Here is a 16,555-nt window from a genome sequence, read left to right on the forward strand (position 1 = left end):
GAACCTTCACCAAAAAGGATCAAGTAATGGCCCAAATGGTGACTATCTGAGCTTTAATTTTTCTTTTTTTGATTGAAAAATGTTTTGGGGAGTAATATTTTTCTGGTTTCGTCACTTTGCTGCTGTGTGATGACGATGGTTGAAATGCCCCCTCGCCCAATATTAGAGGGACAAGACCATCTGCCCTTCTTCCACTTGTCACTTCCATTAAAGTGGAAATGAAGTTTTTTCCATCTTAGAATGTGTTTTGATATTATGTTAAACTATGAATCTGCAGACTTTTCTGAATGTCCGGCCAAGTATCAACAGAATTTTTAAACCCTCTGCCGGTAAAGACTGCTTGACTGCAGTTTTTAGCTGAATGCCAGGATTGCAGCATGACTGCAATTTTTCAGGACACAATTAGTATTAATAGAGTTATTTCAAAATCTAAGAATTGAAAAAAGTTTCTTTTCTTAATTCCCATGCAAACAGGTGGCAATATCTCCCCTTTTCCTGGCTGCCAGCAGCCCTCGTTAATTAGCTGCTTGTTTCCTTTGAGCATTTTCCACACTACATTTTCACCTGTGTAGTCTCATACATGTATAATTATTCTTTCTAAAACATTTGGTTTCTAACTTCCCTTTCCAGTTGTTTTAATAGCTCCTGTTTAGTGTTTTGTAGAACTGTCTTACCTTGCATACAGTATTTTTATTAGCCCTGTCATAGCTGTTACAATTTTGAGACCAGCACTTATGAGCCTCAGCTTTAGAGCCCCCTCCACTGTTTCTATTATTCAAATATACCCAACCATTATGCCAGTATAAATTATGCATATCCCTCATTCATTGTTGGGTTGTCACGGCATAGAATTCTTTAAGGAGTCAAGTAAGGGATTATTGTGAAAGCTTTCCTTCTATTGTTGCAACGCAGAATTTTGTTGAAGGCTAGCTGTTTTGCATCTTTATATATAAATTTAAAGCTTTTTTACAGTCATTAGTTACAGTAAGTTTGGAAATTTTAGTATTCCATGTTCTGCAGTCGTCATGTTGTTCAAAACAAAAAGTCTTAATGTTTAGAAATTGAGACTGCGAAATCCCAATTTAGCTAAGTTGAAATTGAGCTTCCATAAAATGGCTTTGGAGGTTGTATGGCATTTTATCCTGACTGAGCTATTTTGTGTAATAAATAAGTGATAGTATTCCATTTGACTCATTGCTGGCTTGTGTCTTTATCCATATGGGCATTATACAACCCTATTTTCTGTTGCTGTGATGATCTATGTTAGTTAAGTCAGTAAGTATGTTAGAAGGCACTGCAGTGTGTTTGAAATTTGTTTGTTGAGGGTGTTATATGGTTTGATGCAGAACACACTCTCTTTTTCCTAAGAGTTTGTGGCCTTGAGACCATAGGGGAACAATAACTTCTGTCAGTTTGGCTCAGTTGGTAGTAGCCTTGTTTTGGGTATGAAATTTGAAATGTTTAATCTTCAGTTTCCAGACTTTGAGCAATTTAGGCTAATGCCACCTGTAGTACTGAGGAAGTGTTCCATAGGTGGAGGATCCTGCCTGTATAATCTGTCAATTGAAATGGTATGTTAAGATTTTAGTCTATCTGAAGATTGTGTTGAGCTCAACTTCATACTTTTCAATGTCATTTTTGTGTGATATTGATTGACTTTGTGCCCAGAATAAATTTCTGCACTTCAAAGTAATTGTTATGGTCTGTTACAAAATAAAAATTTGTCAGCTTCAGACTATTAAACTGCCTGTTGTTTTGTAGAGCTTATGACTGAATTAACTTGTACAGAACAACACTGGCTTGGGGTAAAGAAATTGCATTCATTCTCATCGAGGTTGCTTGGTTCTCTTTGGGTTTTCAGTGTTTTAACTCCCAACTTCACTAACCTCTACAGTGCATTTAGGCTCTTCCATCACTGCAGCATCTTTTGTAAATCCCACGTAATGCCTTCTATATTGCTCTCTCCTCCAAGATGTGATATCTCCAATGATGTTCTATCCAATCCCGTAAACTCTGACGCACCTTAACTCTGCATTTGCATCCTATACTGCATATCTGATGCACACCCATTGACCTTTGTGGGTTTGTCATTTGTATCAACTTTTTAATCCTCCATATTCTAACCACTTTGTTCTTTTGACCCAACTTATTTCTCCAATCATGTATAAATCATCTTCTAACTAGGGTTTCCTGTTATCCTTTTCCCCTAAAATACTTTTCCCTTCACTCTCTCAAAATCAGTTCCTAATTATCACTGTTAATCCTGTCCTGCCAAGTGCATAAAACCAAAAGAAATAGCAACACGAGGCAGGCTGTTCAATCCCTTGCCCCTACTCTGCCTTTCAGTAGGATCATGACAAATTTGACTTTCCTCACGTTCACTTTCCTGCATTTTCTCCAAAGCCTTAATTCCTTGACTAATTAAGAATTTAGCTATCTTGGCCTTAAATGTACACAAAGAAAAGAACAAAGAAAATTACAGCACAGGAACATGCCCTTTGGCCCTCCAAGCCTGTGCCGATCAAGATCCTCTGTCTAACCTGTCATCTAGTTTCTAACAGTCTGTGTCCATTTGTCCCCTGCCCATCCATGTACCTGTCCAAATATATCGTAAAAGCCGCTAACGTGTCTGCATCTACCACCTCCGCTGGCAACGCATTCCAGGCACCGACCACCCTCTGTGTAAAGAACTTTCCACGCATATCTCCCTTAAACGTTCCTCCTCTCACTTTGAAATCATGACCCCTAGTAATTGAGCCCCCCCACTCTGGGAGGGGAAAAGCTTTTTGCTATCCACCCTGTCTATACCCCTCATGATTTTGTAGACCTCAATCAGGTCCCCCCTCAATCTGTCTTTCTAATGAAAATAATCCTAATCTATTCAACCTCTCTTCATAGCTAGCACCCTCCATACCAGGCAACATCCTGGTGAACCTCCTCTGCACCCTCTCCAAAGCATCCATATCCTTTTGGTAATGTGGTGACCAGAACTGTACACAGTACTCCAAACGTGGCTGAACCAACGTCCTATATAACTGCAACATGAAACACAAGGATTCTTCCTCCACAGCTCTCTGCTAAGGAGTTCCAAGAACACTGAAGAAATTCCTCCTCATCTGTGTCTTAAATTGGTACCCCTTTATTCTGGAACTATGCTGGCAGGTCGTAGACACTCGCATGAGGGGAGACATCCTCCCAGCATTTACTCTGGCTAGCCTCTTGAGAGTCCTGCATGTTTTTAAATTAGATCGTCTCTCATTATTCTAAATTCCAGTGAGTAGAGAATCTCTGCCTGTTTAGCTTTTGCTCTTAAGACATTCCCTCCATACCGGGAATCATTGACGTTTCCCTTGTGTGAACTGCCTCCAATTAAATAGTTTCTTAAATTAACTGCTGCACCTTTGTGCTAGTTTTGTGCATAAGTACCCCACGTTCTTTTGTATCAGAGATTTCTGCAATATCTTGGTTTAAATATTGCCCTATTCGTAGCTTCCCCCTTCCAAAATAATTTTGCATTTTCCCACATGATCCTCTCTGCTGCCTTTTTGCTCATTTAATTAACCTGTCAATATCTGTCTTGTTAGTCATGTTAAAACCGATACTGTTGACCATTTTTGAGTGGTTTCTTCAGTCTTTGACTTTCATGCAAAGCACAATGGAATATTTTATTGCCGATGTAAGCTGTGCATCTATAGTGCTATCGGCCAGAAATCTGCTTTATTTACCTTTTTGGCTCCAAAGGGGCTATAGGAGAGCAGACGCAAAGAATATAAGGGGTTTTAAAAATGTGACCTCCATTGTATCTGTCGTGTTTAAATGTAAAATGTTAGTTTGCATTTCATTCCAGTTTGTTAGCATTGCCTGATAAAACAGGTGAGAAAATTAAAGGGCTAATTGCTGATTGGAGCAGCTACAGAAATGGTTTGTGCAGGAGTTTTGTTTTTTTTACTCAATCTATTCAGGTGCTGTTACACACCTCTTACATTGCAGCGGGTGGGTGTTGAAAGCTGGCGAAGTGGAGACATAACCGCTGCACCAGAAAAGCCCCTTTGGATCAATAATATGATCTGTAAGTCTTTATTTGCTAGACTATTGCGTTGGCAGCCAGTGGTTCTACAGCAGGGTAAAAATGCATGCTGATTGTGATGTACCTAAAATTAAACATTAGGTGATTGCAAAGTATTTACAGTATAGAAATAGGCGTCTTGGCCCAGTAGATGCATGTTGATGTTTTGAACTCCATACTGGTGGCTTCCTACCCTTGTCATCTGAAGTTTTCACTGTAACCGACCCTGTCTTCCCTTAGGATTGTCTAGCCTTCCCTCGGATGCTGCAATGCTGTTTTGGTTTGACGAGTACTGCTGTGGCAAATTCCACATTACAACCACTCTAAGTGATTAAATTTCTCCTGAAAACATTAGGTTTTTGTGACTCTTGTACTTCTGGATCCTAGCTCTGGTCTTGTGCAAATATCCAATGTGGTAAAAGTATCCCTTGATACTTAATGTGCTTTGCCAAAATAATGTGTTAAAGGAGAATGTCACCATGTGATCAAATGTTCTAAAGTTAACTTATTTGAATATTGAATTTTCTTTCCATCATCCCAAGGTTTTTGAAACTACCCATGAATTGTCTTTTTGTTCTGTATATTTCCAGCTATTACTCGCAACATAATGCTGTTGATTTATTAACTATGTTGAAAACGCGTGCAAATCTGTTGTTAGTTGTAGTGCAAAATATTTCACCCTCAATACACTTTCAGTTCAAACCTTAGATTGTTAAATTGGGAGTATTTTACTAGCATAACTTGCAACAAAGATCAATCCCACTACAGAAAGGTGTTCTGCAAGTTGTTTTTGTCAAAATGTAACATACTGGAACTGCAGGATGGAAAAGCACCAAAGTCTTTCCAGCTTTCTCTACCATCCCAATTGTTGCATGAAAGCAGAATTGTTAATACTCAGTTCCTAAGAGCCGATTGTCAGATTTGAGGGCAGTGATTAAAATATCAATTGTCCAGATTGCAGAGTGTTCCTGATCTCCCCATCCACCATCTTGTTAAAATTTTGTTTTTTCTTTTAAAGATTTCAAAGACAAAGACTTCCAGGTGTATGGGGAGATATTGGGAAAAAATGGCACTGAGATAGAGGCTATCTGTGATCATATTGAATGATGGAGCAGGTTCAAAGAGCCAAATGACCACCTTTGGCTCCTAGTTTTGTGCTGTTCAGGGCAATAATCTTTGTATTAAAGACTGAAAATGATAAGTACTCAGCATCTGTTGAGAGAACATTAACGTTTAGGGTCAATGACCCTTCTTCAGAACTGACCAGAATGAAACTTAAATGAAGGGCTGTGTTAGGGTGGAAGATAGGAGAAATTGAATGTCAGAAGAGAGCCTGAATAGAGTCAAATTCATCTCCACCATTTTGTTTAGAAACTGTTGACTGCATATGTAGGAAAGTAGAAGAGCAGTTTTCTGCCTGAGTAAAATTGTCATGTTTTATTTTGTTCTCCGAATCTCCTCTTCAAATCTTTCCATTAAAACTCCTCATAATTCAAATTGCATCTATTTTGGTATGTGTTGAGAAGAAAGTGGAGTGGGACGATGTATTTATATACCTTTGCTAAAGCACTATTAATACTGTTCCATGCTGTCATTTTCAATAATGCTTTGCATTTTGTCTAATGCTACTTTTTTTTTGGAAAAAGTCATTTTAAAATAACAGTTGGAAGTCAATACATATTTAAGGTGAAATGTAAAAGTATTGCTTACATTGAGGGAAAAGTTCAGTATTTGGTTGTATTAATCTTTAACCTCAACAATGTGTATTGAAATAACTCTCCAGAGGCTGGTATCCTGTCACTAAATCACCCTTTATTCACATGTGAAGAGTCCTTGACACTGACCTAGCTCCGTCACTGCCAGCTCTGAGTAAACAGGATGATATTCCTGTTCTTGTATCAGCCAGGGCTCCCTGATTAGACCAGGTTAACAACCCTAATCAGGGAACTCATTGAGGTCCACCTGGCTGACCTTGTTACAGTCACTACATACATGATCCCTTTTCACTGTCAGAACAAAAATGTGCATTAATTAAAGCAGCTTTTAACAAAACTGGTCACATTTCCTGTTCTGTACTGTTCGATCAGAAGCTATTTATGCACATCAGTGACACAAGTTTCTTTTGCGTTCCAGGACGCGGAAGAATTACATTTCATGTTCAGTCTTAGTGTGTGGTTAATTTGTGTAAATGTTTAGTAATATTGTTGCATTGAAAAGCTATTTAATTGTTGTATTTTTAGTGGTGAGAGAAAATAGAAATGGCAGAACAAGAGCCAACCGAAGAACAGCTGGCTGCCATTGCCGCTGAGAATCTGGATGAAGAATCTACAGTGACTTACAAAGCTCCAGCGCAGAAGACTCTTGAAGAGATTGAGGAACTGGATAAGGATGATGAGAGTCTCAGGAAGTACAAAGAAGTACTCCTCGGAAACCGCTCAAAAATTGTCGGTAGGCATTTTGTAAAATCTGCTTTTATTTATGATACTAACTGAGATTTATACATTTCTAAAATGTACCACTTATTCAAGTTTGGGTTCTTAGATTCTGGATTAGTGAGAGTCATGATTTTTTTTCTCTGCCTGAAGTTTAGTTGTAAATCTTTCCATAGCCATGCTGATTCCTTTGAAAGCAGCATTTGAGGCCTAGCTTTAGAATTTATAGATTTGTGTGCATTGGTCGGGTTTTACACCAAACAAGATAAATGAGTTCTGGTTCAGAGAGTAATGAGGCTTTTTAAGCTTGAGGTAAACCCAACCCTACCTCACTCTCTCCATTCCTGCCTCTCTTACCTGTGTCTGTCTCCTCTCCACCTATCTTCTGCTTTTATCCATCTTCTGTCTGCCTCCTCCCCTCCCTATTTATTTCAGAATTTCCTTGCCCTCCCCCATTTCTGAAGAAGGGTCCAGACCAGAAATGTCAGCTTTCCTGCTGCCCTGATGCTGCTTGGCCTGCTGTGTTCATCCAGCTCTACACCTTTTTATCTCCAATTCTTCAGCATCTGCAGTTCCTACTATCTGAGAGAATTTTTACTTGTGCTTTTTTGAGTTTGAACAGTTCTTTGGATAAAGATGGCTGTATAGACCACTGCATCTAAGAAGGGAAGCATATAGTGAAGCTAGATTGCCTTTTGAGTCTCGGACCATAAATGTCAAGATCATAACCTGATGAGGTTACTTAAGACAGTGCATTTAACCGTCCTCCCTCCGGACAAACCTCAGGGGAGCTCCCTCTCTCTGCCCGATCCATCTTCGATCTGCCTCCTCCTCGCTCCCTATTTGTTTCAGAATCCTCTCCCCATCCCCCTTTTCTGATGAAGGGTCTAGGCCGGAAACATCAGCTTTTGTGCTCCTAAGATGCTGTTTGGCCAGCTGTGTTCATCCACCTCCACACTTTAAGCTCCGATGTATAACAGCTCCAGGAAGATCCTATCACCTTTTACTAGTCAAGTTAAAGCTGTAGTATTAGATGCAGAGACAGTGCTTTGTATGAGTGCTGCTTTGGGATATGAAGGGAGATGATGGTCTATTGCTTGACTGTTAATGTGGAGACCCAAGTAATGTTCTGGGACCTGAATTTGAATCCTGCCATGATAGATGATGGAATTTGAACTCAATAAAAATCCAGAATTAAGAGTCTAATGATGACCATGAATCCATTGTCGATTGTCAGAAAAACCCATTTGGTTCACTAATGCCCTTTAGGGAAGGAAACGATCATCCTTGATTGGTCTGTCCAACAAATGACGCCAGACCCACAGCAATGTGGTGGACACTGAACAGCCCTCTGGGCAGTATTTACTGCTAAGGATGAGCAGTAAATACTGGCTTAGCCAGTGACACACTCATCCTGTGAATGAATAAAACAAAATGTAATAAAATGTGGAGCTGGATGAACACAGCAGGCCAAGCAGCATCTCAGGAGCACAAAAGCTGACGTTTCGGGCCTAGACCCTTCATCAGAGAGGGGGATGGGGGGAGGGGACTGGAATAAATAGGGAGAGAGGGGGAGGCGGACCGAAGATGGAGAGTAAAGAAGATAGGTGGAGAGGGTGTAGGTGGGGAGGTAGGGAGGGGATAGGTCAGTCCAGGGAAGACGGACAGGTCAAGGAGGTGGGATGAGGTTAGTAGGTAGCTGGGGGTGCGGCTTGGGGTGGGAGGAAGGGATGGGTGAGAGGAAGAACCGGTTAGGGAGGCAGAGACAGGTTGGACTGGTTTTGGGATGCAGTGGGTGGGGGGGAAGAGCTGGGCTGGTTGTGTGGTGCAGTGGGGGGAGGGGATGAACTGGGCTGGTTGAGGGATGCAGTGGGGGAAGGGGAGATTTTGAAACTGGTGAAGTCCACATTGATACCATATGGCTGCAGGGTTCCCAGGCGGAATATGAGTTGCTGTTCCTGCAACCTTCGGGTGGCATCATTGTGGCAGTGCAGGAGGCCCATGATGGACATGTCATCAAGAGAATGGGAGGGGGAGTGGAAATGGTTTGCGACTGGGAGGTGCAGTTGTTTGTTGCGAACTGAGCGGAGGTGTTCTGCAAAGCGGTCCCCAAGCCTCCGCTTGGTTTCCCCAATGTAGAGAAAGCCGCACCGGGTACAGTGGACCATTTCCACTCCCCCTCCCATTCTCTTGATGACATGTCCATCATGGGCCTCCTGCACTGCCACAATGATGCCACCCGAAGGTTGCAGGAACAGCAACTCATATTCCGCCTGGGAACCCTGCAGCCATATGGTATCAATGTGGACTTCACCAGTTTCAAAATCTCCCCTTCCCCCACTGCATCCCTCAACCAGCCCAGTTCATCCCCTCCCCCCACTGCACCACACAACCAGCCCAGCTCTTCCCCCCCCACCCACTGCATCCCAAAACCAGTCCAACCTGTCTCTGCCTCCCTAACCGGTTCTTCCTCTCACCCATCCCTTCCTCCCACCCCAAGCCGCACCCCCAGCTACCTACTAACCTCATCCCACCTCCTTGACCTGTCCGTCTTCCCTGGACTGACCTATCCCCTCCCTCCCTCCCCACCTACACCCTCTCCACCTATCTTCTTTACTCTCCATCTTCGGTCCGCCTCCCCCTCTCTCCCTATTTATTCCAGTCCCCTCCCCCCATCCCCCTCTCTGATGAAGGGTCTAGGCCCGAAACGTCAGCTTTTGTGCTCCTGAGATGCTGCTTGGCCTGCTGTGTTCATCCAGCTCCACATTTTATTATCTTGGAATCTCCAGCATCTGCAGTTCCCATTATCTCTAAAACAAAATGTATGTCTTTGGGTACTGTACCATAGGTATGTTTTGGGTATTAAGCAAAACTTTTTTGTTCAATTTATGAACGTGTAATTTGGGATTAACAGGATGGTACTTCTACTGTGTTTAAAAATCGTTGAATTTGTGTTTACATACGGAGTTTGGTTTATTGTAATTCACTTCTCTTGCTGACAAACTTCTGTTTTACTAAAATCAATCTGCAGCATTGTGTGCTTATGTTTCAGCAAGAGAGCATTTTGTTAGTATGAAAACAAATCAAAATATGATGCAGCATGCCAAGTTTGTCTGCGATTTGACTTGACTAATAACACCCACTGGTGGTATCACCTATACAAGGCTGGGAGGTGAATTTGATCCAAAATGAACAACGAGTGCAAAGAATATTTATCTTCCACAAATAATCTTTCTGATGCTTTGCTAAATGTATCTAGGGAGTTGTTGTACCATACCGCCAAGCAAGATCCAAGGCTTAAACCCAGTTCCTCGTTGTCAGCTGACTGGCTAAAAACTGGTAGTGATAGTAGAATTGGCTTCAGTGCCTTTACTAAGGGAGGAAATATTGTTTTAATTCTTGAGCAGAGATATAAAAATGTGGTAGTTGTGTAATCAGGCGTAGTTTTGAGTGTCTCCTGCAATGTATCACCTTTAAATTGCCACAGAAATTTTGGCAATTCACGGACGTACCAGTGAAAGTTTTGTCAAAATTCCCCTGCAAAGTTCACGTGTGTAGAAAAAGAAACAAAAATTTTGACCTAGATACTGACAAGTTGCTCATTAGTGTCATTTAAGATTAATCATTTCCTTAACTACTGCATGCAGAATAGAAGCGCTATCATTTTCAGTTTACCACTATTCTTTTCCCATTTCCAGCTCAACCATTCCATTTACATGCAACACAAAAGTAGATTTGTAGCTTGGGTTGTGGATGTTGAGGTTGGTTGGCCTGCCGAGCTGGTTTCTCGTTTCTCAGACGTTTCATTACCATGCTTGGTAACATCCTTAGTGCAGCCTCCAGGAGGGAAAACACACTGTTTCATTTGGAGGCTGCACTGAGCATGTTACCAAGCATGGTAATGAAACGTCTGAGAAACGAGAAACCAGCTCGGCAGGCCAACCAAATTCAACATAAGTCTGTATCCCTGTTAATAGATAAATTCTTTGTCATGCTAAATGTTTCAGTAAAGATGTCTAATGTGCAGTGTCAAGCACGTCCGATTTCTTCTTTGTGAAAACTGAGAGAACTGTGGACACTAATTGAGGAACAAAACAAGCTCAGCAAGTCTGGCAGCATCTGTGAAGAGAAATCTGAGTTAATATTTCAGGTCTGGTGACACTTCTGCAGAAATCAGTTGTTCAAGAATAAAAGTAGATGCTGCCAGACCTGCTGAACTTTTCCAGCAACTTCCGTTTTTGTTCCCAGCTTCTCCTTTTAATACCCTCTTTTAAACATAATCATTTGATAGTGTCTGGTGTCTCTCTTTTGATGTCTTTGAATTGCTTTGGGACATTAATTATTGCATCCTCTTTATTAAAGGCAAATCAGTTTGGACAGTAAAAATTGTGCAGAGTAGTGGTTTTCATATTAAGGGAAATTAAACTAGTGGCTACCAACTGAGGAAGCTGGGCGAATAGAGGAAGAATGTCAATTTGCCCTCCTCACCCAGGAACCCCACAAATTGAAGTGCCACGACTAGAACTGTAATGATTTGAGTCATCTCATTAATCATTGTAGCAGTAATCGTAGTGCATAATGTTATGACAAAAGGAAGAGGAAGTCTAGAGGTGGTTTTACTAGAATGAGTAAAGAATGCCTTATCATAAATTGTGGAGGACTTCCTATGCTTTTTTTAAATGGCCATATGGGAACTGGATAAATATTTGGGAAAAGTACATTTAAGAGTAGGAGTCTGGGACTAGGAGGATAATTCCTTCAGAGCATAGATGTGACTTCATTTTGTGCCATACAAATCTGTTCCCGTATTGCCGCATTTCTTGTCAATGCTATTAATCAAAAGTCCGATTAATCTTGGTCTTGAATTTCAATCGAAGCAGGAGTAACAGCATGGCAGGGAATTTCTTAATTTGCAACTTCCTTGTAACAGATTTAAGACCATAAGACATAGGAGTGGAAGTAAGGCCATTTGGCCCTTCGAGTCCACTCCGCCATTTAAATCATGGCTGATGGGCATTTCAACTCCACTTCCCTGCACACTCCCTGTAGCCCTTGATTCCTTGTGAGATCAAGAATTTATTGATCTCTGATTTCTGTTCCTGAAACTTTTGATAGAAGCCAGCATTCACCAGTGGTATTTGCTTCAGACCTTGCTTAGAGCTGATAAATCATACATACTGTCATTTTCTTAAATGTTTTGGCTATTTATTATATTTCCCAAAGAGACACTTTCTTCCTCCCCTTGAATATTATATGCACTTTCTTTAAACCACTTTGGATAGACCTATCTGGTGCCTGTGTTTTACCCTCAAACTCTAACCTTTTTAGAAATAATGCAATAATGTTTAATATTGCAGCTGTTGTGCACTTTCATTTTCAGTTTTTTTGCTCTTTGGAAAAGTTTGAGTATTTCATTGAAGTGTGTGCAATATTTGCCTGACAGGCTAAAACGTATCTGATCCTTCTGAAGAGGTCCTGACCCAAAATGTCAACTTTCCTGTTCCTCTGCTTCCTGGCCTGCTGTGCCCCTCTAGCTGCACCCTGTATTGTCCGTATATTAAAACTTCTTGTACAACAACACATACTAGAAATGTGCCAGCCAGAATTTGATGCCCATACAATAATGCTGTGAAATCTCTTTTGTGCATTGCGCTGTGACTCCTGCAGTATTTTTGCTAAGACCAGTGATAAATATAGTTCCATAATGTTGGACTCAATCCACGTGCATCTGCATGTATCTGAAGTAATGGAAATTCACAACATGACTTGATTGTTTCCTAAAATTGTCCAAATTTTGTATACTCTGGGAAAGTCTTATACGGTTTTTTAAAAATCGTTGCCATGCTTCCTTTTAAGCTTGATGCACCCAGCCAACCCTTAAAGCACGCCTTCACTTTGAATTGTAATAGATCCTTTCAAAAACAAGATGTGACTTGAAAATAGTCTTCACTTGCAGTTTGTACTTGTTTTGTCATAATGAAACACACTTTTGTCAGAATATTTTGTCAGCCCCCCCTCTCATAACTGGATATTTGCTGCCCCCCCCTCCAATCTTTACCGACTAAGAATTTCTAATGGGTGTAATCTGGCTGTAAAAATGACCTGATAGGTGAGTGGGTTTCTTGTTGCCTTGGTCAAGTAATCCACACTTCTTTCCAGCATTGATGTCTTTCAGTATATGTATTGGTAGGGTCTTTGTATGCCTGGTATGACAAATTTGCAATAAATCCTTAATGGCTTTTCAAGGCAGAGAAAAGGAGAGTTGCTTTTCCTTATTAGGTCACCAGTGACTGAATAAATTCTTGGCGTTTAATATATAATGGAGTACAGAGACTGTTTAGTTGACAGAGTTGGAATGTTTTCCTCTATTAGCTGATCTGACTATGTGATGCACTTGAGCTCATCCAAGCTGATACTTATAATATCACAAATCCAATTTAGCAGTGAACCGTATGCTTGCTTGTCTACATTGTCCATTCATCTGTAGTTTTAAAATTCTTGCCCTTCTTTTCAAATCCTTCCTCCCTCCCTATTTCTCTTTCAGTGCCACAACCACCGAGATATTGGTGCAATGAAAATTAGGGACAGGGAAAGGCCAAAATTGGGCAAATGAAGGTATTGATGGTATTCATAGATTAATAGATGTATGAATACCTACATTTGCCCAATTTTGGCCTTTCCTCGTCCCTGATTTTCATTGCAGCAATACAACCAACTGTATTTTTCAACTTCAAACCCCTAAACTTTGACAACCCCTCTTTAAAGCTCTCTGCTTGAGGTTGGTCGCTTCACTGAGCTGGTTTGTTCCGCAGACGTTTCGTTACCGTGCTTGGTAACGTCCTCAGTGCAGCCTCCAATTAAGTGTCGGTGTGTTTTTCCGCCTGGTTTTTAAACTCTGGGGTCTGTTTCAATGGATTGCCTCACATCTGGGTTTCCTCCGTAGTGGAATGTATATGGGGTCGAGTTCAATGTGTTTATTAATAGCATGCTTCGTGGAGTGCCATGCTTCCTGGAATTCTTGTGCTTGTCTCTGCCTAGCCTGTCCCAGGATCTTGGTGTTGTCCCAGTAGATGTCGTGGTTCTCCTTGTCCATGTGGATGAGTGAGTACTGGTCGTATCTTTTTGTAGCCAGTTAGTGTTCATGTACCCTTGTTGTTAGTTTCCTTCCTGTTTGTCCGACGTAGTGTTTCTTGCAGTCTCTGCAGGGTATCTTGTAGATGACATTGGTCCTGTCCATGGCAGGGAGTGGGTCTTTCGTTCGGGTGAGCACTTGTCGTAGGGTTGACATGGGCTTGTGTGCCACTCTGATGCCCAGGGGTCGTAGAAGTCTTGTGAATTCTGACGTGTTCCTTCTGTAGGTAATGTGTGTGCCAGGGCATGTAGAATTTTTCTGATGCTGTTCCCGAAGGCATCTCCTAACCCACTTCTATGGATATCCGTTATTCTTGAACACTTGGAAGAGGTATTCCTCCTCCTCTTGCCCTAGTTCTCTGCTGAAGTGTGTTGTTGCCCTTTTTAAATAGGGTTCACGTGCAGCTTCGTTTGTGTGTGTTGGGATGGGTACTATTGAAGTTCAATACCTGCTCGGTGTGTGTATCTTTTCGGTGTACTTTTGTTTGCACTTCCCCATTTGCCTTGCGCTCAACCATGACATCCAGGAATGGGAGTTGTTTGTTCTTCTCCCCCTGTCTAAATTTTATTCCAGTGAGGGTGTTGTTTATAGGCTTGTGTGTCTCTTCTTGTTTGGTCTGTTTAATGGTGACAAAGGTGTCGTCTACATAGCATATCCGTAGTTTAGGTTGGATTTGTGGAAGGGCAGTCCTTTACAGTCTTTGCATCACAGCTTCTGCTATGAGTCTGGAGATAGGTGCTCCCATGGGTGTCCCATTGATTTGCTCATATGTTTGGCTGTTGAAGGTGAAGTGGGTGGCCAGGCATAGGTTCAGTAGTTTAAGCATGTTGTCCTTGGTGGTTTCACTAGGTTCGTGTTCTTCAAGTAGTGTTGTCATTGTTTCCCTCTCTCTGCTTTGCCTCTTTCTTAAGACACCCCAGACGGCTGCCTCACTTTTTTGATCATTTCATGTAATGTCCCCTTATTTAATATTGTCACGTTATATTTGATAATTCTCTAAAATGCATAGGGTTGTTTCGTAGCATTAAAAATTCTGGATCAATGCAAATTAATAAGCTTGATCTTTGTTGAACACAGGTACCATTAAAAAGGGCTGTTAACCATCTCACTGCAGATGGGAAATAATTATGACTCGAGTTGTTTTAATCAGTCTATGCCTTTAGATTTGATTTACTGTTTTGAGGGATGATAGCTTTAAATAAACCTGGAAATTTCTCACATGCCTTTTCCTGTTATCTAAATTTTACAGGTTGCAGAGGTTTCTACTTCAAGGGATGGTGGTGTTTTGTATTTTCCTGTGGACCTTAGCTTAGTAATTTTTTAGTTGAATTTGAGTGTGAGGCTGATTACAGAACTTGTAATGAACGCTCGTTTCATTCAAATAAGAATGTTGTTGTACACAACATAGAAACATAGCAAGCAGGAGCAATCCATTCAGTTCTTTGAGCCAGGTCTGCCATTTGATATGGTCGTGGCTGATTATCCAATCTGGTACTCTGTTCCCACTTTTTTTCTCTGTACCTTTGATCCCTTTAGCTCTAAGAACTATAACGAACTGTTTTTTTTCAAAAAGAAATGATAGTTTGGCCTCAGCTGCTTGCAATGGCAGAGAAATCTGATGGTCACTGCTCTCTAGGTCAAGGGATTTCTCATTGTGGGAGCTGGAGGGACCTTATTGAATCAGGTCTATGGAGGTAAAAATACCTGGCTGTTCACTCATTCATGGGAAACTATATGTAGCAATCAGGTGAGATGAATTTAAGCTTGCTCGTAAGATGCGTGCTTGAAGGCTGGTGTCTGAGGATGCTGTATGTACTCCTGACAAATGTTGGCATGCTCATGAGAGATTTTTTTTGAAAGTCAAATATCTGGATGAATTTTTGTTTAGAAATAGACGTTTGAGCAAACACATCAAACTGCTTTGCAGAAAGTGACCATTTCAGAACTACTTGGATAATCTAAAATTAAATTACATTGCGACTAGTTTACAGGAGGACTGCATAATTTAGGGCTGTATAGATGAATGTAGATGAGGTAGTGCAGTTGATGTAGTTTCTATGGATTTCAGCAAAGCCTTTGACAAGGTCCCAAATGCATATGAGATATAGGATAATGGGATAAAGTGTGTTCAAAATTGGCTCAGTTGTAGGAGACAGGGTGATGACAGATTGTTGCTTTAATGACTGGAAACCGGTGTCCAGTGGTGTACCATGGGATCTGTGCTAGGTGCCATATTAGCATAGATGACTGTGGGGCAGTTAGATTAATAAGTTTGTGGATGACACAGTTGGTCATGTGGTTAACAGTAAGGTTGGGTGTCTTGATCTACAAGTGGAAACAAGATGGTGAAATGGGCAGATGGAATTAAACCTTGAAAAGTGTATGGTGATACGCTTCAGAAGAAGTAATTTGACAAGTATTTGACAAGCAAGTATTCAATGAATGGCATTACAGTAGGAAGGTCTGTGGAGCAAAGGGATCTAGGAGTATTTGTCCGTAGATCTGAGGATGGATAGCCGTGTTAGGTTGTGGAAAGGGCATGTGGGACACCTGTCTTTATCAGTCGAAACAGACATAGAAAAACAGGGAAGCCGGGTTGGAGTTATATAGAACTTCGGTGAGACCACAGCTGAAGGACTGTGTGCAGTTCTGGTCACCACATCACAGGAAGGATGTGATTGCACTAGTAGGTGTAAAGGATTTGTACCACAATGCCTGGCATGGAAAACTTGAATTATAAGAAAAGGTTGCATATGCTGGGGTTGTTTTCATTGGAGCAGAGAAGACTGAGGGGCAATCTGATTGAGGTGTATGAGATTGAAGGGCATGGACAGAATGGATAAGGAGCCGTTCGCCATAGGTGAAGAGCCAGTTATGAGGGGACACAAGTTCAAGATGAGGGTTAGGCAATTTAGGTAGGATGTG

General features: G+C 41.3%; 1 protein-coding gene across 2 annotated transcripts in view; it reads left to right on the plus strand.

The window, feature by feature from the left end:
* Positions 1 to 16,555, plus strand: part of arhgdia (Rho GDP dissociation inhibitor (GDI) alpha) — a 52,395-nt gene that overhangs the window by 22,012 nt on the left and 13,828 nt on the right. For both annotated transcript variants that reach the window (XM_048555178.2, XM_048555179.2), the window contains exon 2: positions 6,307 to 6,514. In XM_048555178.2, the coding sequence (XP_048411135.1) occupies positions 6,325 to 6,514 (190 nt within the window). In that variant the 5' untranslated portion in view covers positions 6,307 to 6,324. The remainder of the gene's footprint in view (positions 1 to 6,306; positions 6,515 to 16,555) is intronic.

The sequence above is a fragment of the Stegostoma tigrinum genome, chromosome 22 (genome assembly GCF_030684315.1).
Source record: "Stegostoma tigrinum isolate sSteTig4 chromosome 22, sSteTig4.hap1, whole genome shotgun sequence".
Lineage (NCBI taxonomy): Eukaryota > Metazoa > Chordata > Chondrichthyes > Orectolobiformes > Stegostomatidae > Stegostoma > Stegostoma tigrinum.